Consider the following 23,529-nt stretch of genomic DNA (forward strand, 5'->3'; position numbering starts at 1 on the left):
TTTTATATATAATATAAATTACCAGAGTATTTTATATATGTATATAAATTACATGGAGAGGTAACACTGCCGAGTAGCACTGAAAAGACAAGATTTTAATTGAATTGGATAGCCACATTAAAAAAAAAAAGTAAATCCTGATTCCATAAATATAACCCAGCTGATTTAAGACCCTGTTGTGGCCTAACAGCTGTAACCCTCCTTGCATTTTCCCACCTTTGAGTAACAAATTCCTTTCCTCACCCCAGGACAGAGAGTCTGCTCAGCAGTAGCTGTGGATGGTAGAAGGCACGCTGGTAGGTCTCAGTGGCTCCCAGAAGCCGCACCCCCTCTACCGAGCCTCACTCTCCATCTCCCACGCTTCAAAGCGAGGAGTCCTCAGAAAGTCCAGTTTCCCTATCTTATTTTTTCTTCTTTCTTTCCTTTTTTTTCGTGGATGTCCTGTCAGTTTCCCTATCTTAAAGTGGCAGGTTTGGCTCAGAAACTCCCGTGTCCCTCAGCGTCTCGCCGGCACCCTCTGCCGGCGTGAGGTGGCGCTGCCTGGCCGCATCCTGTGGGAGCGTCTACATCCTCGCTCTACAAAAGGAGCGTGGACACTCTCGGACCTGGGAAAGTGAAGGCCCAAAGGCCAGGGAGGAGCCGGGACCTCACCCTGAGCAAGCGGGAGGTAACGGCGGGGGGTCCTGGGGCGGAGACCGATCGCTGGGGGCGTGGTCTCCAGCGGGGCTGGGCCTCTAGCGGGAGTGGGGGCGGGGACGGGGCCAGCCTGCAGGCCCAGACGTGGCGCAGCGACTGGGAGGTTCGCCTCCAGCTTGCGCATCACCTGCAGTCGGGTCCCGATGAGCCTCCTGTTGCCTCCGCTGGCGCTGCTGCTGCTTCTCGCGGCGCTTGTAGCCCCAGCCACAGCCGCCACTGCCTACCGGCCGGATTGGAATCGTCTGAGCGGCCTGACCCGCGCCCGGGTAGAGGTGAGTACGCCGGCCTCCAGCCCCGACACTACCGTCCCCCAACCCTACCGTCCCCCAACCCTGCGGCCCCATGGGAGCACCGTCTGCCCCGACCCCAGGACCATCTCGAACCTCGAGTCCCTGCCTTCCCCTTGTGCCGGGACCGTCCCTCCTGTTCCCTAGCCCCAGATGACCCCAGCATCCACCGTGGAAGTCTGAGACACCGACTTTGGGGCCTGGAACTCCGAACCCTTCCCCAGCTCCCCCTACCCGGCCCAACAGCGGACACCCAGACACACTGACAGAGCAGTCTCCTAACTCTTCTTGTGGCCTATGACTCCCAATCCTGTCCCAACTTCCCATCCCCCATGACTTCATGTTCCTGGAATTCCTCCCCCACCCGGTTCCAGGGCTTGAGGTTCCAGAAAGTCTCTTTTCCTTCTTCTGGGGGGAGAGAAGTGTTTCTGGGTGCCTCCTTCCATATGCAGGAGCCAGGGAAGGGGGCAAACTCGGAGGTGGAACCGAGTTGGGAACTTGTTTGCCAACATTTACTCTGCAGCAGCCTCCCATCCTCCCCCTACCAGGAAATTCCCTTTCGGAGTCCCTGTCTTGCTGTGTGACTTTGACCATCACAGCCCCCCTCTGAGCTTTTTGTCAGCTCTGACAAAAGAGTGTAGAATGGCTGGGTGCCGGTGGTGCACCCCTGTAATCCCAGCACTTTGGGAGGCCAAGGCAGGAGGATTGCTTCAGCCCAGGAGTTCAAGACCAGCTTGGGGGACATAGTGAGACCCTGTCTCTAAGGAAAAGGCTGAGGGTAGGATGGAGGAGGACTAGAGTGGGTGGTCCTGGGGTCTGCACTCCTGCTGGATGGTGGTGTCTCCTCAGGGAAGGCAGGGAGGAGTCCTCTCACCCTCCCATGTCAGGGAAGCAAGCAGATGGTCTGTGGAGATGGGCCGCAGGTGGCAGGCAGGGTGAGGTCTGCCTGTGTAGAGTAGGGACCAGATGGTAGGTGTCTCTAATGGGGGCCCCCAGGGCCATTCTGAGGTGCTTCCTTCTGGTCTGCCTCCACTGTGAGATTTCAGGGATCAAAGGCCAAGCCCAGGTCTCTACTGCTTAAGAGGAGCAGGGTGATCATTTCCCCTGGGCATTGGGAGTCAGTCAACAGCCAGTAGGATGTACAGGCCCCAAGGCTGGCAGGCACACTCTGGGTCTCTGGCCTTGCTCTTTTCCCCTGGTGTCTCTAGGCCTGAGTCTCCCCAGCTGTATACACAGTTCCCCCTTCTGTCCACAAGGGGCCAGCATTTCCTTCACACCTTGGGAACTGCTGATCCAGGGATAACTCACAGACCGACCCAGCTCAGGGATAAGGATGTATGGCTTTGGGGATGTGGCTGGAATAAATGTGAAGGACTCCTGACCTATCCCATTTTATCCCCCTCCAGACCTGTGGGGGATGACAGCTGAACCGCCTAAAGGAGGTGAGTTTGAAGGAAGAGGTGCCTAGCTCTGTTCCCCCTGAGCCTCTCCGGGAGTGGGCAACATGGTCCTAATGACTGGGGCGGGGGGGAGGATCCCTAGGAAGATCCCAAGTCAGGAGCCTGCACCTGACTTGCTTTATGACTTCACTGGGCTTCAGTGCCCCGTCTGTACCTCGAGGAGACTGGGGTCATGGTCTCTGATGCTCTGGTTCCTCCCCAGGTGAAGGCTTTCGTCACCCAGGACATTCCATTCTAGTATCCTTCTGTTCTGGGGGAGGGGAAATGGGGTGGGCACTTGGGAGAATCTCCACTTAACTTAAAAAGGGGTGGCAGATGGTTTTCAACTGACAAGTGGAATTGATTGGTAGTGGCCGCCCAGAGGATTCTGAGGTTGTCTCCATGTTGAGTGGGCAAGAGAGATTGACTAGTGATGACTGCCACAGAATGGACCCTAATTTTCTCACGTATAAGCGGAGACCCTGGCCCCACCCGGGCACAGAGTAAGCGCTCAGCAATGGAGGCAATGCTGTTCCCATCAGTAAGGCTGCGGCAACCACTACCTCCCTCTGCCCACCACCACCCTCCTTAACACCACCTCCAGTCACAACCTGGTGATGAAACACCTCCCTGGGGCCGACCCTGAGCTCGTGCTGCTGGGCCGCCGCTACGAGGAACTGGAGGTGAGGCCGTGGGAGGCGGGCTGGGGGCGAGGCCAGAGGCGAGACCCAGCCTGCTGACCCCGCCCCTCCTCCGCCTCAGCGCATACCGCTCAGTGAAATGACCCGCGAAGAGATCAACGCGCTGGTGCTGGAGCTCGGCTTCTACCGCAAGGCGGCGCCCGACGCGCAGGTGCCCCCCGAGTACGTGTGGGCGCCCGCTAGGCCCCCGGAGGAAACTTCGGACCGCGCCGACCTGTAGGTCCGGGGGCGTGGCGGAGCTGGGACCACCCTGCCTGAGTCCTGGAGACAGAATGAAGCGCTCAGCATCCCGGGAATACCTCTCTTGCTGAGGGCCGATGCCCAGTCCCCGGGCCAGCAGGGATGAAAGGTTCTCCCAACCCCACTTTCTTCCCTCCCCAGCGCCACTAAATTTCCTCCTGCCTTAACTGAGGCTCGACTCCTTCGTTGCTGCCGGGGGATGGGGTGGGAAGTCGGAAGAAGAACCTCTGAGGACCCCAGCGGGACCTCGCATTCCCAAGTGCCTGGCTGCTGGAGTTGGAGACCTTGCAGAGCCGCCTTCGATTCAAACCCCCTCTCCACCCCCAGGAGACGCAGGGAGGAGTCAGAATCGTTGAAAACCAATAATTTATCAAAACGCTGCGTGTGTATGTGGGGGGAGGGTGTCGCGACAGACAGGGCAGCGGTGGGCGGGCGCACAGGGAGGGGACGGTGCCCAGAGGGTGGGGGCGGCAGCTTGCCACTGGCTGGCCACGCCGGCAGGGAGGCTAGACATTCTTGCCGCGCAGGCGCAGTTCATGGCGCCGCAGGTGGTTGTAGAGCGACTGCACATAGGTGAAGACACACTTGGGGTCAGGCTTCTTGCCCATGATCATCATGTCCTCCACCTCCACCAGGGGCACACAGTCCACTAGCATCCTGCAGGGATGGGGTACGGGGGTGGATGTCAGCGCCGGCCCCGCCTCCTGTGGCGCCCCTCTACCCCAAGGTCTTGTTTATTGCCGCATTGCCTGCTGGTCTTTCATAAACTCCAGACAGGGAAAAGCCTTCCAGGAAGGCAGGAAGCCCCTGGCTTCATCTACCCAAGCCTGGAGGTAGATGGGGCGGGGGAGCAGAGCTAGGCAGGTGGAGGCGGAGATGGCAGAAGAGAGCCCCATCCCAGTCAGGCAGGTCCTGGGTCTGTTTCCTCCAACCCTGGGGAGAAGCTGGCTCCAAACCCTGTCCGTGCTCTCCCTGGAGACCGCCTTCTGCTCACCCTCACTGGCACACTTCAGTTGGTAGAAGCCTCTCAGCTGGACCTTTGCACCCAAATGGGCTTCATCAGTGGCCAACCTTTCTCTGTGGACATTTCTCACTCTAGTTAGCCTGTGGTCCCCCAATGATTGTCTGCTAGCTGCCTGACCCGGTACTTCCTGTTGAGAGGCCCAGACCCCTGTTCTTTGACGGGGTGTAGGGATAACGCTGCTGCTGGAGGTGGAGGCCAGGGAATGTGTGGGCAGCAGAGGGGTTCTCTAACCCTTATCACCTGCCTTGGGTAGAGCAGGGGAGGCAGATGAGGATCCCAGACAATACCAGCAGACCATCTACACCATGCTCAGGGGTGGGACCACCCTTCTGGCCATCCTTCAGAATGCTAGTTGCCCTTCACAGATAAGGAAACTGAGTGACAGAGCAGAGGAGCGACTTGTTTCAAGCCCCACGGTTTAGTAAGTGCAGGTTAGGCCGCATGGGACCCAGGCCCCTAGTTCTGGGTGTTGGCAAAGCCTTTTCCCCACTCTGGAGTGAGTGGGTTGTACCTATTAAGCAACTGACAGCCCCCAGAGCTCTGAAGCTGGAGTCTGCTCTTTGGCTCCTTTTCCCCTGTCCCTCAACCCCCAGAGCAAGACCTCTTCTGTCTTGATCCCTGTTTGCTCTCTCCTATCTACCACACCTGGCATATAGCAAGCATTCAATGTTGCGGAATGAGTTTCCTATGGCAGGGAAGGCATAATGGCAAGAATTCCTCCTTATTCTCAAGACACCTGAGAACCCAGGACCACTTCCCATCTTGTGCCCTTATGGACAAACTCAGAACTGTGGTAGGGCTGGGCCTACTCCCAACTCACCTGGACTCCTTCCAAGAAGAAACCTGGGAGGCAAAATACCTCTGTTTTAGTCCAGACTCTATCCCTAACCAGTTGTGGGTGCTAGTAAGGCCCTTTTTTATGACTCAGTTTCCCCCTCTTTAGAACAGGACAGTTATTCCTTATCTCATTTGAGACCTTACAAGAATTTAGGATGAGTGAGAGGGTTCTGGGTCTGCTGCTGATGTGCTACGTGCCCCTGGGGTCATCCCTATCCCATACTGGGCTTGTTTCCCAAGCTGTACCATGATGCAGAGGCAGCCTCTCTCTGAAGCTTCTTCCAGCTGTGGCTATTGTCCCGGGGATCCTGACCTCCTTCTCTAACCTGGTGCTCCCTCCCACCCCTAATCCCTTCCCTGGAGACCTTATAAAGCCATTGTTTACACTGGGGCTCACGGCTCAGGGCTCAGGGCTCAGGCTGCCCCAGTGACAGGCCAAACACCAGGCAACTTGAGCAACAGCACGGCTGAGTCACACTTTCCAACTGGATCAGGGCTGGGCTGGGCCCCTCTCCCTCCAAGCTGGCTTGTTGGGCAGCAGCTCCTAAGTCCATATATGATCTGGAGATAGCACCAAGCCCATCCTCCCCTCATCTGCGCTCCTTCTCTGAGTGTGTGTGTGCACTTGTGGACTGCCCCCCATAATGGCTCCCGAGGGGCATCTGAGTGTGCCCCTACCTGTCACTGACTCACATTCCTTCAGCCAATCCCCTTGCTCCTTCTGGGCCTCTATTTTCAATCCTCTCTACAAAATGGGCGGGAACGCAGTGATGGGGCAAGGAAAACAGCTACTAAGTGGGGAGTCTGGAGTCCCAGTTTCTGGCCCCACCTCTGAACTAACCATCTTCCCTCTCCCTCCCACCCCCAGGACAGTCTTAGCCCATCTCTCTCTCTGAGCTCCTTGTCTGTAATGGGGTAGTTAGTTCAGGATCTGAATTCTCTACTTTGGTAATGAGGTGAGGTGACCACAGAGAAAATGCCACAGCTGGCTTAGGATCCAGAACCCCCAGCCAGAAACATCTTCCTGTTGAACTGGTCCTGCTCCTGAGCTCCCCACTTTGGAGTAGGGCACCACCAACTCCCCAGTGCCCACATAGGAGCCTGGCAGACTTCTTGACCTTCCCTCTCCCTCTCCAAACCAGATCTATTGGGAAGCCTGTCTCTCTCACTCTTAAGCTATTCCTGCCATCTAGTCCATCCCATCTCTCATCCAAGCCTCATCCAAGGAAGGTCCTAGAATGCTACATCCATCCCTCCTCTGGAAACCTTTTATAACTCCTGTTGTCCTCAGGAGGAAGGTCAAATTTTTTTTTTTTTTTTTGAGACAGAGTCTCGCTCTGTCACCCAGGCTGGAGTACAGTGGCACGATTTAGGCTCATTGCAACCTCTGCCTTCTGGGTTTAAGTGATTCTCCTGCCTCAGCTTCCTGAGTAGCTGGGATTACATGCGTGCGCCACCACGCCTGGCTAATTTTTGTATTTTTACTAGAGATGTGGTTTCATCATGTTGGCCAGGCTGGTCTCGAACTCCTGACCTCGTGATCTGCCTGCCTTGGCCTCCCAAAGTGCTGGGATTACAGGCATGAGCCACTGTGCTCGGCCTGAAGGTCAAACTTCTAACTGTGGCCCCCTCCTCCTCCCACATATCCAGACTCAAGTTTCTTCCCTTCCTGGTGTGCTGCGCTCTCCAGCTCTCTTGCCCTGCTAAGCCTAGGCTGATCCCTCTGCCTGGAACTCCCTCTCCCTCCTTTAGTGTGAACTTGTTCAGATCCCAGCTTAGTTTGCACTTCTTTCAGATGGGGGGCCCAGACCTGCAGCCTGGGTCAGCCACCTCCCCTGGGCTTCCCCCATCACAGTGCTGCTCACCTGGGTCATCACCGCCCATTTAGAATGGTCTCGCCTGCTGGGCCCTGAACTGCCAGAAGACAGGGCTATGTCTGGCTTGACTAAATGCCCCCCTTACTTCTCGCACCCGCCTCCCTGGACCCTCTCTGTGTCTTGCTGAGCAGATTCTGGTGAAATGGGGCAGGTGGGAGAGGCGGCGTTTCTCACCGTGGGGTCCCGAGCAGGGGTTAGGACTTTTTGGTTTTTACCAGCCCCTTCTGGACCAGACAGCGGTAGAACTCCTGGATGTACGTGTACACGCACTTCCAGTCAGGCTCTCGAAGCCGCACCATGTCCTCTGTATCCAGGAGCTGCGGGCAGTCCGCATGGGTCCTGGGGAGGGTAGGGGCCGGGAAGGGGTGGGGATGGGGCAGGAGGCCAGGGCCCCAGGTGGGGAAGAGAGGGAAGAGGCAGAGAAGAGAGAGGGGAGGAAACAGACACACACACATACACACACACACAGAGACATGAGTTCAATTACGATTCCAGTGCTGCAGTCTGCCAGCCCCCCGCATGCCGCCTCCCCACTGTGGACGTGCCGCTCACTACCCATCACTAATGGTGTGCAATGCAGACAGGGGTGGGGGCCAAACCAGTCACAGGTGCAGAGAACTCTAGGGGCAAGCGGGAACGCGGGGTGGGGTAAATGGCGTTGGCACCAAGGTTGGAGAGGAGGGCTGTGCCCCGGGGAGAGGGGGTGAGGGAGGCGTGAGAGGAGGTGGTGGGAGGAGGAGGAGAAGAAGGAAGAGGAAGAAATTTGAGGGAAACCAGAAAGAAAAGGGGAGAGAAGGGAAGACAGATGGAGAAGGGTGCTGAGGGTGAGGTGAGCAGACGGGGCAACGATTCCAAAGTGGAGGGCTTGCTGAGGTCCTATATAAGCTTCTGGCAGCACTATATAGGCTGGGCGGGCACGGTGCCCGGGCCAGGAGCCTCCTTTTGGAATCTCCAGCCGGGATCCCGTGGGAGCAGGAAGCTCTGGTGATAGTGGGAGGAGAGCAGGACAGAGAAAGGGAGAGAGAGGGAGAAGGGGGCAGAGGGAGGATGGAGGGGATATGGACAGGGCCACCTGGTGGGCCTTGGCCCGGGCTGGTAGGCCGGCCTGTGGCTCCTTCGTTCCGGCGGGCACCTGGCACGCTCAGCAGCGGGTGGGCGGGGATGGAGAAGGACGGGGACTCTCTGGGGAAGGGGGTCTCAGCTGCTGACTGACCAAGTAGCCAGCCTGCTCCAGGGGTTCTCAGGGCAACTGGGCCTGGTCCCGATGTCCAGCCCCAGATGTGCAGCAATATTAGCAGGGCCAGGGCCCACACTTACTCTGCAGATGAGAAGGCCACCTCGAAGTTCTGGCGTCGGTTCTGAGGGCTAAGCTGCCCATAGTCGAAGGCCTCAGGGAAGAAGTTGTGCACCAGGGCACAGAAGGCCATCCCATCACTCCAGCTGGAGGAGAAGTTCTGGATGTCGACATGCTATAAGCCGTAAGAGGACGGGTCAGGACCCTGTGGGCAACTCCCCGCTGCTGTCTACCCCTCAGCATTCTGGTATTTCAGACCTAGGGCACTGGGCACAGAGAGGCCCTGTAGCTTGCACAATGAGTGAATAGTGGGAACACGAGCCTCCTCCAAGTCAGTCTGTCAACTCCCATATTTGTGATTTCGAGGGACAGAGCTACTGAGAGGCCCAGCGCCACGCAGCTAAGGCCATGGTCATGCCTCATCACTCCTTCCCTCCTTTAGAGAAATTGACTCAGGGCCTCCTACAGAGCAACAAGAAGGGGACTCCAAGAGTGGGATCCAGCCTTGAACCCTGCCCACCACTCAAGAGGCCCTGTTACTTCATCACTGATGCTGGAATCCAGGGCTTGTCTTGTGTCCTCTTTGAGCCTCAGTTTCCTCACCCCAAGAGCCTTTCCATGTTCCCTATGAGGCCACACAGTGGCGGGAAGTGTTCTGGGGAATAAAAGGAGCTCTGCTAAGAGGTGGGTGCTGAGCTGGGGTCTGGGGAGGCCTCTAGGACCCCTGGCCTCCCGGGGCTCACCTCGTAGCCACGAGTCTTGGCTCGGCACCAGTCCAGCAGCATCTGCTTGATGCTGTTGGCGTTGGGGACCCCGAAGCTGGTGGATCGCTGCACGGCTGCGCGGGGTCCGCCAGGGCTGCTGTAGGGGCGGTGTCAGGACCAGGTCACAAGACTATAAGGGGCGTGCCTCGGTAGGCCCACCCAGTGGATCCCAGGTCCCGCCTTCCGTGACCTTCGGGCCTTTGCACCACAGATCCAGCCGCGCGTTCTTCCCGCCGCTGCCCGGCCAACTATGAAGCCCCGCCCCCCACTGCCTATCAATCCCCGCCCCCCACTGCCCAGCCCACTTCTGCAGCTCACCCGGCCGCGCCCTCCTTCTCCAACTTCTCAATCATGGCCTTGCGCGCCTGGGAGGCTGAGGTCTTGGGCAGACTCTGCGCCTTCATCAGCTCTTTCTTCTTCTCGGCCTGGCGTTTCTCGAGCGCCGCCAGGCTGCCGGCCCGTGGGCTGGTCTGGTCCTCGCGGTCGAAGATGCTGGGGTTGGGGAGGCGCATGTTAGGCAGGGAGAAGAGGGCTGCTCCCCAGTCTGGGCCACCACTCGCGAGGAGGAGAGGGTGTCTTGTGGCACACTAGTATCTCCACTGCCACAAACGCCTGCCAGGGAGGGAGGCGTCCTCATCACACCCATTTTAGAGTTCACTGAGGCTCAAATGACAGCAAGGTTTTCAACGGGTTTCCGCCTCCCCTCCCCTCCCCACCCATGAGCAGTTCTCTGAGAAGGCTCATTGTACCCTCAAGTTACAGGTGAGTTCAGCTTCTGGGCACTATCCGCTAATAAAAATGACGACTAACATAATAATAATTCATCTCTGTTGATCCTTTCCTGTGTGCCATTTTAAACTTCACAAGAGCAGGGAGGGGCCTTACCAATTCCACTAAAGGTGAGGAAACTGAGACCCCTGGCAGTAACTTGCCTAAGATTTCAGAGGACATGATCGCTGGAACTAGAACTTGAACAAGGTCTCTCTGACTCAGAGTCCCTGGACCCCTTTGGTTCCCATCCTGGACTCTGATCCTGTTTCTGCTTTCTGCCAGCCCCAACAGCCTCTGTTACATGCGGGTGCCCTCCTTCCTCATGGGGCTAAGGTATAAAGGTGCTCTGTGACCTGGGACATGGTTTGCAGATACTGGCAAGTGGCAGTGCCACCAGGCAGCTCAGTGTAGTAGGTAGGCCTCTCTAAGGCTTCAATGCTATTGTGGCCACTCAGAGATGTGAACCCCTAAGCAACTCACTGGCCTCCCTGAACATCCACCTCTCCTGTGGTGTGGTTGAGAATAAAATGAGATCTCAAAAAGAGCAGGATCCTTAACTCTCACTTTGCCCCTTCCTGGCTATAGACCTGTTACCTCCCAGCATCCCAGTCTACCTCTCTATTTTATTTATTTATTTATTTATTTATTTATTTATTTATTTATTTATTTTTGAGACTGAGTCTCGCTCTGTTGCCCAGTCTGGAGTGCAGTGGAGTGGTCTCGGCTCACTGCAACCTCCGCCTCCCGGATTCAAGTGATTCTTGTGCCTCAGTCTCCCCAGTAGTTGGGATTACAGGTGCCTGCCACCATGCCTGGCTAATTTTTGTAATTTTAGTAGAGATGGGGTTTCACCATATTGGCCAGGCTGGTCTCGAACTCCTGACCTCAAGTGATCCGCCTGTCTCAGCCTTCCAAAGTGCTGGGATTACAGGCAAGAGCCACTGTGCCCAGCCCACCCCTCTGTAAAATGGGTTTGCAGTTAGGTTCCCTGTGGCACTGACTCCTCTATGGTCAGGGGTTGGGTGCTGGTGCTCACCTGCCCATTTTCTTGGATGAGGAGGAAGAGGAGAAGGTCTTGGTTTGCATCATGGTGCTGCCACTGCCATCTGCAGAAAAGGGGAAGGGGCACCAGGTGAGGGGTGGGGCTGGACATCGGGAGATGGGATGGGAGGCTGTATGGAGGGATGGTGATAGCCACAGACAGAGAAAAGAAAGTGACGGCACAGTTGAAGACACGGAGAGAGAGTTCAAGGAAGAGCCGGAGGAGGTGGGCGGACAGGCAGGCAGGCAGGCACAGGGCGACGCCAGGTGGCCTTACTCTCCGAGCGCCTCATGAAACTTGACTCCACTGTGGTGGTGCGGGCCGTCCGTGTGCCATCATCTGCAGGGGCAGGGGATGAGAAGGATGTGAAAGGCATAGGGGGCTGGGGGAGGATGTGTTCCCACCCTGAGCCCTGGGCCCTATGTGGCCCCTTACTGGAATGGACGAGCCGCTCAGTCTTGGTAACAGTGCTGACAGCAGAGCCATCAGCTGCCCGCTGGCTGTGCCTCGTGGTGGTCTCAGTGGCTGTGTTGCCGCGGCCCTCCCCTGGCCGGCCCCGTGCCTCCTGCAGCCGCCGTTCCCGCTCCTTGTCCCGCTGGTCTGGGCAGGTGATGCCCCATGCAAGCACAAAAGGGCCACCAACGCCCACACAGCATAGATGCACAGGTGCATGGGGCACACAAGATGGGGTGGAGGGTGGCTTGTTAGAAACATGAATGACACAGGTAACAAGGGCCTCTCTAGGAATAGCTGGGGTGAGGGGACACCCATAACTTGACAGGGAATTGAGTGTGGGAAGGGGCTGATGGACTCAGGCAGAAACTAGAGAATACGGAATAGCTAAACTCAAAGGGGTATGGATCCAAGAAGGGAGTTTCTATAGAAATGAGTAGCTAAGTCAGGAGAGGTATCTAGATCTAGTGAGGGGGTAGCTGAGTCCAAGAAAGGAGAAGCTGAATGAGGAAGTAGCTGAGTGGGCCATCAGTGGGTCTTTGGTTGGAGAAGAGCAGCTGGAGAGGCAGGAATATTTAGATCCAGGAAGGGAGCAATTGATGGGAGCTGAGAAGCAATCTGATCCAGGGGAAGAGTAGTTGGGAGAGAAGCTAGTGAAGGGGGTTAACTGGGCTTAAAACAGAAGTAGGTGGGTAGAGATAGAGACTGGAGTGGCCATCAGTGGGCCCTGGCAGAAGCAGCTAGATTCAGAGAAAGAGTAATTGAGAGTATTTGAGAGGAGAAGCAATTGAACCCAGAATCTAAGAGAATGAACAGATGTGTCCAGGGAAGAACTATCTGGGGGAGGAAGTAGCTGTGTCCAGGAAAAGGGAAGCCGGATGGGGCAGAGGCTAAGATGGCCATCAATGGACTTCAGGGAGAGAGGAGCAGCAGGGAGAAGGAGTATCTGGATTCAGGGAAGGAGTCATTGACAGTACTTTGAGAGGTAACTGGATCCAAGGAGAGAGTAGCTGCGGGAGGGAGTGTCTGGGTCTAGGAAGAAGAGAAGCTGGTTGGGAAGAATAACTGGGGTCACCAGCGGGAGAGAGGAGCTAGGGAAGGGAACAGCTGGATCCAGCGGGGAATAACCAAGGGAACTGCTGGATCTAGAGAAGGAGAAGCTGGGTAGGGCAGTTATTAAGGTGGGGTATCCACAAATGGACCCCAGAGTATGAGGGGAGCAGCTGGGGAATGGGGCAGCTGGATCTAGGGTAGGGCAATTGGCTCTCTACCTCTCTTCCTTTGTCGGAGCTCACGAAGTGCAGCCCGGATGAGCTTCCGCTCTTCAAAGTCCGTGCTCTGATCCAGCTGCATATAGAGCCCATCATTGGCTACCTGGTGCCTGTTGGCCTCTGCCAACCCCCAGCCCACCAGATCTGGCCATACCATCTTGTCCAACACTCCTTCATCCTCAATAGTCATCAGCTCCTCAGCGCTTAGAGGGCTCCGCCCCTCTAGTGCTTTGTTCACTCGGGTCTGCTCGGCCCCATTGGCTGCTTCCACTGCTGCAGAGGGAGGCTCTGCTGGCTCTGGTTCCATCTGCAGGGTGGAGAGAGGGCATGGACTTTAAGCAGGGGCAGGGGCATCCATGTCCCCAATGGATAGGGGAGCAGATCCTAGGGTTGCTGGCATGCCTTGGAAATCACCGCTAGCCTGCCAGCCTGCTTGCCCAAAGATGGCCATGTCAGTGTCAGTCAGGGAAGAGGCACTGACAGCCTTGTTGTAGGGCTTCCCATGTACCCAGAATTGTATTAATACAATGTATAGTAATAATAATGATGATTTCCAGTCCATAGTAACGTTGTACAAGCACTAGGGATTTTACTGTCCCTATTTAACAGAAGGGAAGGCTGGGCACAGTGACTCATGCCTGTAATCTCAACAGTTTGGGAGGCCGAGGAGGGAGGGACCATTTGTTGCCAGCAGTTTGAGACCAACCTGGGTAACATAGCGAGACCACATCTCTACAAAAACAAAAATAAAAAATTAGCTATGCATGGTGGTGTGCACCCATAGTCCCAGCTACTCAGAAAGCTGAGGTAGGAGGATCACTTGAGCCCAGGAGTTAGAGGCTACAAAGAGCTATGATCACGCAGCTGCACTCCAGCCTGGGCAACAGAGTAAGACCTTGTCGCAAACAAAACAAGACCAGAAAAAACAAAACAAAACAAAACACACACATACACACACACACACAGAAGGGAAAACTGAGGCTCAGCGCAGCTAACTAACTTGCCCACAGTCTCTAAGTGTGACGCAGCCTGGGATCTGAGCTGAAAGTAGCCTAACTCCTGAACCTCAGTTCATTTTGCTGCTTTGTTCCCAGCCCCCTCCCAGGCAGGCTCTGCTCTGTGCTGCCAGTTCCCGAGGCCTGGGTCCTCCTGGGCCAGTGCCCAGGCAGCACACGTTGCCCCCCATCTGCCTGCCACCTTGCCAAGGGGGTTGGCCCAGGGCCCGTAGGCTGCTGACCAGGTGTCTGACTGGGGCTGCCCTGAGCCAAGACCTCTATGAAGCTCTCCTCTGTACCACCTCCCCATGCCTCACCCCTGCTGGAAACCATCCTCTAAGGAGTCTCCAGCCCTGCAGCCCTCCCAGGGCATCTCCCTAGCCCCTTGAAGACAAGGCCCCAGGCCAACTATTATGGCCCTTCCTCTCCTGGCAGGGCCTCTCTGTCTGCTATAAGGGTAAGGAGAGCTGAGGTGGCAGCTGTTTCAGGGAGGCTTGGTCTAGCCAGGGTGCAGGGCGGCAGGGAGCTGGGGGGTGGGGCCTGGGTCATGCCAGGGGCTGCCAGGGCAGCTGCCACGTGTGCCTCAGGGCTGGAACCTGGCACCCTCTTGCCCTAGTCTTACAGCACTAGTGCCCCAGTCCCCTGTAAAGATAGGTAAACTGAGGCTCAGAGAAGGTGGTGACATATCTAAAGTCTAGGCGGAGGCAGAGCCTGGCTCAACACCCACCCCCCCGCCATCCCAGAGGGACTTACGAGACTAGTGCTGCGGGTGGTGCCGGTGGAGGAGCGGCGGCGGGTGCTGAAGGCAGGTGGGTGGGCCACAGGGGTCCCAGCATCCTCGGCAGCCTGGAAGAGGGCCTCGGGGTCGGCGGCGGCCAGGAGCAGCTCGCTGGGCTCCAGCTCAGGCTCGAGGCCGGACACAAGTGGGACCCCCAGCCGCAGGCTCAGCACCTCCACCTGCCTGCTCAGTGCATCCAGCCGCCGGCTCAGTGCTGCTCTCTCTGCCCGCAGCTCTTCAGCTGCCTGGGCCACTGGCTCCACAGTGGCTACAGCTACCTCGGCTGCCTGGGTCACTGCCGCCCGGCCTGCCTCAGCCACCGCCCGCAGCTCCTCCAGTGCCCGGCCAAACTGCTCCTCAAGGGCTGAGGCCAGTTCAGGCCCAGGCCCTGGTACCCCCGGCATGGTGCTGGTGGGGACGCTATGGGGGGTAATGGTGGGGCAGTGGCAGGGGCTGCTGCTTCTGGCTGACAGTGTCTGAGTCTTTGCAGCTGGTCCGAGGGCAAAGGCAAGGGCAGCGCGGGCCTGCCCCGCCCCTGCCTCCCAGCCCGCCACCAGCCAGCTGGAGCTGCAGCCCAAATAGAAACCTATTCTGGGCTCCTCCGTGGAAGGGGCAGTGGGGGAGGGGGGCATGCCCAAGCAGGCAGATCGCCAGGCCTGGCTCTAGCCCTGCAGAAATCATAGGCCTGCGGCACAGTAAGACTGCATGGGTTCTGAAGATCACTGAGATCAGGGCCCCATGCCTCACAGGTGGGGAAACTGAGGCAGGGAACAGGTAATGGACCTGAGCCATCATGTACATTAGCTGTGAGAATCAGTCTGCTGGACTCCAGAGCCTGCGCTCCTTTACCCTTTACCCTAACTCCAGCTGTTTTAGACAGCTGGAACAGATGGGGGAAATGGAGGCACAGGGAGGCAGGACTTTGAGTGATCTGCTACAAAAAGTGTCTTGGTCTGACATAAAAGCCCTCTGGCTTGCCCATGGTGCTCACATCCAACCACAGGCTTTGAGCAAGCACGTTATAGCACATCACCTGTCCTCTTTGGTTCCAGATGAGTAAACTGAGGCAAGTTAGTGGTGTCAGACCCAGGTCTCACTGTAGCACCTCCCATCCACCTCAAGGGCCTCAGCTGGTCCCCCTATTCCACCCTACACAATCCCTTGTCAGAAGGCAGCTGGATCCTGCTTTTTTGGAAAGGAAGTGCGCTTTCTTTCCCTCACTCTCTCCATCTCCCATGAGAAGGCCCAAAGCTGGCCCTAGCCATCTCACCTCGCCAAAGTCCCATTCAGTCCCTGGTTCAGCACAGAGGGCATTACCTGGGCAGCCGGGTGGCCCACTTGGGGATCCCTTCCCCGGCTGAGCTCCCAGCTAGTGGATCCTGGGCTTGGGAATTAATAATGGAAGCGTGCTGGGTATTCAGTTCCCAAGGCACCTGCTAGGCTGCTGCCTCACCTGATTGGCGCCCCTCTGCCTGTCTGTTCCAGCTTCTGCCCAACCCCCACAGGGGGGTTGACGCAGATGCTAATCGCTAATCTCCAATCTCCTAATGGGCCAGGCTGATCTTGGATGAGCAGATGAGCTGCTCTATACCTCGGGGCTGATGTCCAGTGTGGGTGGGCGCAGGGGCACTGGGGCTGCCACAGGAAGAGGGGAGCAAGCCCTCACCACCCTCTGAGCCTCAGTTTCCCCATCTGTTCACCAGGAATGAACCAACCAATTTCGGACTAAGGATCAGAGATCAGCATCCAGGAAGTTTAACACCAGTATAGAGTAAGCTTCTGAAACACTTAGGGGCTGATACACTAGGGTCTGGCCTTAGCTCTGCCACCGACTGGCTGTGGTCTGTGAGCAGCCACCTTCCCTCTCTGGGCCTCGGTTTCTCTGTGTGTGCAGTAGGGGAGGAGCAGAGGAACCCTACGAGCCCTACACCCTGAAGCAGTGTATGTGAGGCTGACGGATGGTGAGACTGGTGGGGTGAAGAGGGGCTCACCTTGACGCTGCAGCCTCCTCGGCTACTGGGGGGGGCATGGCTGAAGCTGGTGACATGAGTGACACTGCCCAGTCGAGCCAGGGTCCCAGGGCTGTTGACACGAGTGATGGTGCTCTTGCTCCCACTACTGGTGCTGAGTAGGGTCGGGGGCGCCCGCAGCCCCAGTGTCAGTTCTGAGTGGGGAGAAAGGCAGCTGTCAGGAGGATCAGGTGGAGTGAGGGCAGTGCCAGACAAGGTTGATAGTGCCCTCGCTCCCAGCACACCCTTTGGAGACACCCTGAGCTCTGGCCGCAGCACCTGTCCTGTATGCAGAAGTGCGGTTGCAGGCACTCATCCCCATTGGGGAGGCAGTTGGGGGGCCTACCTGCCCTCTGGTTGCCTGTGGGCAGCAGCACCCGGCCTGTGGAGGCCTGGCCACGGCCGTCCTTGATCTCGATGGTGAATGTAGTCTTCATACTGCCCCCTGGCTCGGCAGTGCTGACGGCCACGGGCAGTGGGGCACCAGGCTCCTCTGAATGTGCCACAGGCCCCCCTGCTCCGTTTTCAAGGGGCCTGGGAGCCAAGCCCCGCCCCCTGGGGCCCTCCTCCTGAGAGCAGCTTCGAAGCTGGGCCAGGGGCTGGGCTACTCCTCGTTGCTCCTTGCTGAACCGGGAGGAGGTATCACTGGGGCCCCGAGAGGAGGAGCCGCTGGAGGAGGAGGCAGGGGTGGTACTGGTGAGAGAGGGGCCCACGAGCCTTGCGGGGGTCAGGGGACTTAGGGCAGCCCGGGGTGTGCCATCCTGGAGCCTAGCAGCCATAGGAGAATCAGATGTGAACTTGTGGACACGGTCCCGCACAGAGCCAGCCCGCTGGAACGAGGAAGGTCTGCTGGCAAGGGGGGTGGACTCTAGAAGGAACAGGAGGGCTGTCAGCGACTGGGTGGGACAGGGTCTGCCCAGGTCCTAGGCAGGGTGAGAATAAGTAGTACCTCGGTTCTGGGCTGGCTGGTGGGGGCTGAGCACCGACAGGGAGCGTTGGCAGGGTCGGGGTCCAGCCACGTCTGGCAGGTTGGGGAGCGGGTGATGGCCATGTGGGGAAAGAGAAACGACAGGGGATAGTGGGGGTCCAACTCTCATAATCCTCTCCTCTACACCTCCCTAGCCTCCCACCCTTTCCTATACTCAACCCCCACCCCACCTCTCCATCCCCTCCTGGATCTCCCACACTCCGGCATCCCCACTCGGCGGCGTCTCTCCTACAGGCACCTTTTCCCCTCCCACACTGACCCTAGGATGACTTGGAACACTCCTGGGGGCTGGGCGAGGCTTAGGTTGGAGGAAGGATGCCCAGATCCTTCCTGCAGATGGGGAGCGGGGACAGCCCCCCTGGCCAGTGCTGCCCACAGCTCCAGCTGGGAGATGGGTGGACTCCCTTATTGGGGAGAAGAATGTGCCTGAGGCCCGTTGCCTTTCAAGGCTGCAGGGGAGGCCTCTAACCATGGGGGTGGAGGGGGACGTGGGCCTAGTTAGGGGCGGGGACACTTCGGGGTGGGGTGCAGTATCAGGGACTGCCTGGACCTGAGGAAGCTGGAGCTGCCAGGCACAAGAGCCCATTCTCTAGGCAGAGAAAGGGAGGCTGGGGGAGGGGAAGGCAGATGCCTGTGACTACCCCTGCTGGGACCCTCACCTGCTCTCTTGGTGTCAGAGGGGCCTCTGGTGGGGCTCTGGGCAGCAGGGGTCTCTTTGGGGCCAGACAGAAGCTGCAAGGGAGAAGAACACAGCATGAGCAAGGCATGACTCCCAGACCTGCTCACTTGCCTGGCATCCCTGCCCCTCACCCAGACTCACCTTGTTGACCACCTGGCCCTCAGTGCTGGCGAGCGTTGGAGACTCCTGAGGCTCAGGGCTGGTGGTCTTGGGTGGGCTGGGGGGTGGCTCTGGGGTGCCTGGAACCTCGGCTGTAAGGCACTGGGCCTCGGCAGGCTCCAATGGAGGCTCAGGAGAGGCAGCAGTGGGTGAACTGCTGGGTGAGGCAGGTGAGCTGGATGTGCTCCCAGGTGGGGCTCGCAGCAGGAGTGTCACTGTGGTCACGTCCTGGCTGGTGCCTTCAGGGGTGGGAGTTGGCTTTGAGACCTCTGTCTGCTGTTCCTGTTCCTCTCGCTCTGGCACCTGTAAGGGACCCATAGGATATAACCAAGGCTCCCTAGGCCTCGAGTGCCAACCCCACTACTGAGGGCCAGGCTGGCAAGTGCCCAGGGAAGGGCATGCAAAGCAGAGTGGTGGGGCATGGCTTCCTATAGGCACACCTGCGCAAGCACTGGCAATGACATGCTAAGGGCAGTCCCTGATCGCCACTTCCCGATCTCTTGGCACTACCTAGCCAAACGGGTTCAGAGAGAACCAGGTCCTGATGTCAGTGGGTGGGTACGGTAGGAGACCTATTGGGGACGAGAGCCTTAATAGATCCCTGGAGTGGAGGTTCCTGACCCCTGGTCTCAGCCGGGTTCATCTGGAGTGGGAGTGGGGTCCTGCCAGGACTGTGGACCCAGCGGCCTCTGCTGGTCACTTAGGGAACCTGCATGGCCTGACCTCTCACCCACACTCTCTGGAGAACAGAGAGTGAACTGTGAGACAGCTGGGGTCTGACATGCAGGCCCCATAAGCCAAGGTAAAGATGTGGGCTGTGTTGAGGGTGAGGGGCAGCCCTGGGATGGGTTGAAGCAGGGGAGGTGCCAGGGCCGGATTTGCATTTCTGGGAGATCCCTCTGGCTGCTGAATAGAGGCTGGATGGCAGGGGTGGGCCCCTTACAGTCAAATACCAGCCTAGCAAAGACACACAGGTGCTCTGTGCTACTGGCATCCATGGGCACAGGACACTGGGCCACCCTCCCACCCTCCTTACCTCACACTGTTCCAGCCTGTGTGCCACTCGCCCCTTGCTGTCCTCTCTTAAGCCACTGTTGGGACGCACACTGCACAACCTCCCAGCCAAGGTGACAGCTGGAAGGGAAGGAGCAAGTGTCAGGTGAGTAGTGGGGAGGTGCTGTGGACAGCAGACAGCAGGGCAGGGGTGGGGCCGGGACAGGCCACATACCCTCAATCTCCTGAGCCCGTACGCGGCGGATGGCAGCTCGGATCAGCTTGCGCTCCTCATACTCACCAGCGCTTCGCAACTGTGGGTGACAGGCAGGCTGCGGGTGTTGGGCTGTGGAATCCAGGTCTTCACCTGCCCTGCCCCCATCCCCTGCCCCAGCCTGGGCCTCACCAGTGCAGTCAATTCCTCTACATCGTTCATGGACTCCAGCTGCCCTGCCAGCCGTGCCAGGGCAGCCCGCTGCTCAGCTTCCCGCTGCTGAGAGCTGCAGAGACATCATGACTGTGACCACCACTGCCATGGCCAGGTCGTGGAGGATGTGGGCTAAGGGTAGGAGCCAGAACAGAGTACCCAGAACCTTGGCAGAAGGGCATGTGGCTGTGCACACCCTAACTGCACACTGATACACATATGCCCATGGACATGGGCACTAATACCACGCACTCAGACGTGCCGTCTACACCAGCAAGGCCGCGACGCCACAATCAGTACATGCTCCATGCCCACAAACATCCCTGTTTTTCCAGAAGCGTGTGTGGACGTACTGCCATTGGCACATGCAGTCCACAGATACACTTGTGCTCACACCTGCCTGCACACATGAGCTGAGCTGGGGCGCACACTCACCCTCTCACCCGCATGTTCCACCCTCCGCTACTCACTGCAGCCAGTTCTCCTTGTTGTCCTGCCGCCCTCAAGCACGGAAACGCTTGGATGCCAAGGGCCCTCCCCCTCCTCCGCGCCTCCCCAGCTCCTGCCGCTGCAGTTCCCGGATGGCTGAGCGGATGCGCCCCGCCGCTCTGCCAGATCTGCTGTGACCTCCAGCTGCAGCGGGGGCGAGGGGCAAGTCATTTTGGCTGCCAGGGGCGGAGGGCTGGCACCAGCTGCCCACAGGCTCTGCCTGGGGCACAATATGTGGCCTGTGTCCACTCCCTCTGTCCCAAGCTCTTCACGTGCCTGCCTGCCCACGCAGGGTCTCGGGGGTAGACCCAGCCCACTGTTTCAGGGCTCTTGGGGAGCCCACTTTGCATTGTGGTTCACAGAGCACACGACTGAGTGGACAGCCAGAAACTGCCCACCTGTGCCAGATGCCAAGCCAGGCACTCCTTCCTACAACTCGATTCCTGCCCCTCAGAGCCCAGATCCCCAAAAGCCAGGGAGCTACTGCAGGAGGAGGAGGAGGAAGGCCACCCTATGAGCCACTAACAGGGTCCCTAAAGGGAAAGGTGAGAGCTGAAGTCTACCCTCTGAGCAAGGGAGGCTCCCATGGTCTAGTGACCAAACACCACAGCCCACCTGGGGGTTGACTGCTTCATCCACAGATGGGGAAACTGAGGGCAGGTGCTCAGGAGTCCTGCCTGGCTGAGGGCTATTGTCCCCACTGCACTGGCCTGGCCCTAGCCACCATCAAAGGAGCCAGGGCGCAGAGTGGAAGGACCAATTCCCCAGACATATAAGGTGGCTGGCACTAGGGGCCACCCCAGGGCCTTAGAGAGGGCATCCCTGGGTGACAGGTGCTCCTGCCAGGTTTTTAGTCCCTCAGTTCCCAGGAAATTGGGGGTCACTGGTCTAACCAGGTTCAGGAAAGAACACCTTCTCTGGAGTGAGTCAGCCAATCCTGTTGCCTCTCCCACACCTCCACCATGTAGAGCCACCCCCTACAGATCCTCCGTGGCTCAAGGGAGAGAGGACTGGCCCAGGGTTCCCCTGGAAGATAGTGGCAGAGATAAGCCTCCAATGTGGGTCTGATAACCAGACGGGAGCCAGTGAAGGCGGGGTGATTTCCTCTGTCCCCACCCCCCAAATCATTCAGGGGTAGGGTCAAAGAACCCTCTATCATCTCCCTTTTTAGCACCCTCCCATCATTCCTTTCTGCTTAGTGGGAAGGCCAGGTGGCAAGGGTGGGGATGGAATGGAGATCGTTTTCAGCAGGGAGTGTGGGCTGGCCCAACTCAGCCATGAGCCAGCTTGTCCTAGTCTGAAGAAAGCAGGGAGAGTCTTGGGGGAAGAGCCCTCCAGGCTCCACATTCCTGAGGAATTATGAGAAGGCCCCCCGAAACTCAGGCCAGAGCCCCCAGTTGGTTCCAGCTTGGCTGGGTGATCAGGAGCATAACCCTTAAACACTCTGCGTCTTGGTTTTCTCATTTGCCAGTGGGTGGGGTTAGGAACAGTGACTTGGGTTCTCCTGTACATAGCTGGAGTTGCAATAAGCATCACCCCCATACTTGGTTCTAGTCAGTCGGGGGGAGAGAGAGAGACGAGAGGGCAAATGGGAAGGGCAGCATATCCCGAGGCATCAGTAACATTTATGGAGAGCCTGTGAGTTGAACTCTGTGCTGAGCCCCCTACTTGTCCTAAACCCACAAAAACCCTAGATACTGTGTTATTCCCATTTGACAGATGAGGAGATTGAGGTCCAGGGAGATGTGATTTGCTCATGGTCAAACGACCTGAGCCAGGATTTGAACCCAGGTCTCTCTGACTCCAGGGCCTGCACTAGACTGAGGATAGCTCTGCTATTGGGGTCTGTTTGTCATGGTGGGGACCTCAGGGATCCTGGCACTGTGTTGGAGACCCCTCTAGCCTGGACTAGAGATGCTCTGAGGCCTAAGGAGACCTTATAGCAGAGGCAGGGGGAATGAGGCCCACTCCCCAGCCCCCGGTCCTGGCTGTGTCTCAGGCCTAGAGCCTCCTGTGGTACATTTGGAGACTGGGGGCTGGAGGGGACAGAGAGTCCAGCCCCTTCTGTACAGAGGGTAAAGACGCCCAGAGGGACAAGGGCTAGCCTTTTGTCTCCTAGGTCCCCATTCTCAGTGTTCTGCGCTCTGAGATAGGGTCCTTGTCCCTGACAAAAGCCTGATGTAGGAACTTGGCCACCTCTACAACACAACCCCTGGAGCTTCAGTGTCCCCATCTGGAAAATGGGAGCCTCCCTCTGATCCCCCAAAGTGGGTGGGCAAGGCTGGGGACTGACAACCTCATTCCACTGGTCACCCTCTGGCACGACCCTTACCTTTGGGCCTGGAGGGAAAGGTTGGACCACAGTGTCTCCTCTGTTCCACCCTCCCAGGCCCCACCGCTGTGTAAGGAGGGAGCTGTGGGAGGGAGGGAAGGAAGTACAAAGCGCCATTGTCTACTGAGGGGAAGGGGAAGGGGATGGGGCGGTTTCCGAAACTGCCCAGTGAAATTCTCCTGGGAGGAAAGAGGGTGCTTCCTCCCCTGGGGGGCCGGCTCTCCGTGTACTCTCTGCCCTAGCTGCTGGAAAGCCTGGCAGGCCCTGAGGTCTCGCTGGGCCTCAGTCTCCCCAACAGCACAACACAGGGGACTCTCCAGGGTTTCTCCCAATCCCAGCTCCCCAGTTGCCCATGGGGTTCCGCCGGCGGTGGAGCGAGGCCTCGCCAGGGGCGCTGAAGGCCCGCAGGCTCTGCGACCGCCCTCCCTCGCAGGGTGCCGCCCCGCCTAGCCCACCCGGCCTCGCGCTAGGCGCCGAAGGGGAACCAGATATGAAGACCCCTGCTACCGCCTGCTTCAGTGTCCCGACCTAAAGGGAAGAAACCAAGGTCCCCAGGACACCCAGCTGAGTGACGGAGGTCGAACTCGAACTCGGGACCGAGGGGAGGGCGTCCCGGCGGGTGGTGGAGGAGCACGCAAGTCCCCAGGCGCCTGCATTCCGCCCATTCCCCGCCCAGTCCTCAAGAATGTGCGGGAGCCGGGGCCGGAAGCGACTGCCGGTATCCCCAAATCGGCCAGACGCGGGGCGCAGGGCGGGCGGAGCGGTCCCAGTTTTCCTTATAAGGCCCGGCCCCGCGGGGAGGAGCCCGGTTCGGGACGCCCCGTTCTTGCCACGAGGCCAGCGGGGCCGGGCCGGCGCGCGGGGCGCAGTAATGGCGGGCACCGGGTGCTGGAGGAGCCGCTCCCGGGGTCGGAAAGACTTCGAGCGGCACCAAGCCTGAGACCGGGGCAGGTTCTCATCTGTTCTTTCCCAGAAATTGGGGCG

At 58.3% G+C, this 23,529-nt stretch overlaps 2 protein-coding genes across 4 annotated transcripts in view; one reads left to right on the forward strand and one right to left on the reverse strand.

The window, feature by feature from the left end:
• The first annotated feature begins 438 nt into the window (after positions 1-438).
• On the forward strand, positions 439-3,534 carry SELENOM (selenoprotein M). Its single transcript, XM_017869012.1, has 5 exons — positions 439-968; positions 2,390-2,425; positions 2,646-2,680; positions 3,027-3,105; positions 3,185-3,534. Exons 1-5 carry the CDS (start codon positions 840-842, stop codon positions 3,341-3,343), a joined length of 438 nt encoding a protein of 145 aa, XP_017724501.1. The 5' UTR covers positions 439-839; the 3' UTR covers positions 3,344-3,534.
• A 178-nt stretch (positions 3,535-3,712) lies between these two features.
• Positions 3,713-23,529, reverse strand: part of SMTN (smoothelin) — a 26,317-nt gene continuing 6,500 nt past the window's right edge. The window contains exons 3-21 of one of the 3 annotated variants that reach the window (XM_017869011.1): positions 20,195-20,357; positions 19,704-19,797; positions 19,533-19,611; positions 19,341-19,438; positions 18,287-18,607; positions 18,126-18,198; positions 17,428-17,499; positions 16,825-17,346; positions 16,461-16,633; positions 12,851-13,003; positions 12,697-12,772; positions 11,408-11,572; positions 11,249-11,311; positions 10,967-11,036; positions 9,478-9,651; positions 9,139-9,256; positions 8,419-8,570; positions 7,276-7,440; positions 3,713-4,020 (exon numbers count right to left, since the gene is read on the reverse strand). In XM_017869011.1, coding sequence (XP_017724500.1) covers positions 7,296-7,440; positions 8,419-8,570; positions 9,139-9,256; positions 9,478-9,651; positions 10,967-11,036; positions 11,249-11,311; positions 11,408-11,572; positions 12,697-12,772; positions 12,851-13,003; positions 16,461-16,633; positions 16,825-17,346; positions 17,428-17,499; positions 18,126-18,198; positions 18,287-18,607; positions 19,341-19,438; positions 19,533-19,611; positions 19,704-19,733 — 2,484 coding nt within the window. In that variant the 5' untranslated portion in view covers positions 19,734-19,797; positions 20,195-20,357 and the 3' untranslated portion in view covers positions 3,713-4,020; positions 7,276-7,295. Of the gene's footprint in view, positions 4,021-7,275; positions 7,441-8,418; positions 8,571-9,138; positions 9,257-9,477; positions 9,652-10,966; positions 11,037-11,248; positions 11,312-11,407; positions 11,573-12,696; positions 12,773-12,850; positions 13,004-14,444; positions 14,538-16,460; positions 16,634-16,824; positions 17,347-17,427; positions 17,500-18,125; positions 18,199-18,286; positions 18,608-19,340; positions 19,439-19,532; positions 19,612-19,703; positions 19,798-20,194; positions 20,358-23,529 lie in introns of all 3 variants that reach the window. The other 2 variants (XM_017869009.1, XM_017869010.1) reach the window with 2 other exon arrangements.

The sequence above is a fragment of the Rhinopithecus bieti genome, unplaced genomic scaffold (assembly GCF_001698545.2).
Source record: "Rhinopithecus bieti isolate Rb0 unplaced genomic scaffold, ASM169854v2 scaffold_4666, whole genome shotgun sequence".
NCBI lineage: Eukaryota > Metazoa > Chordata > Mammalia > Primates > Cercopithecidae > Rhinopithecus > Rhinopithecus bieti.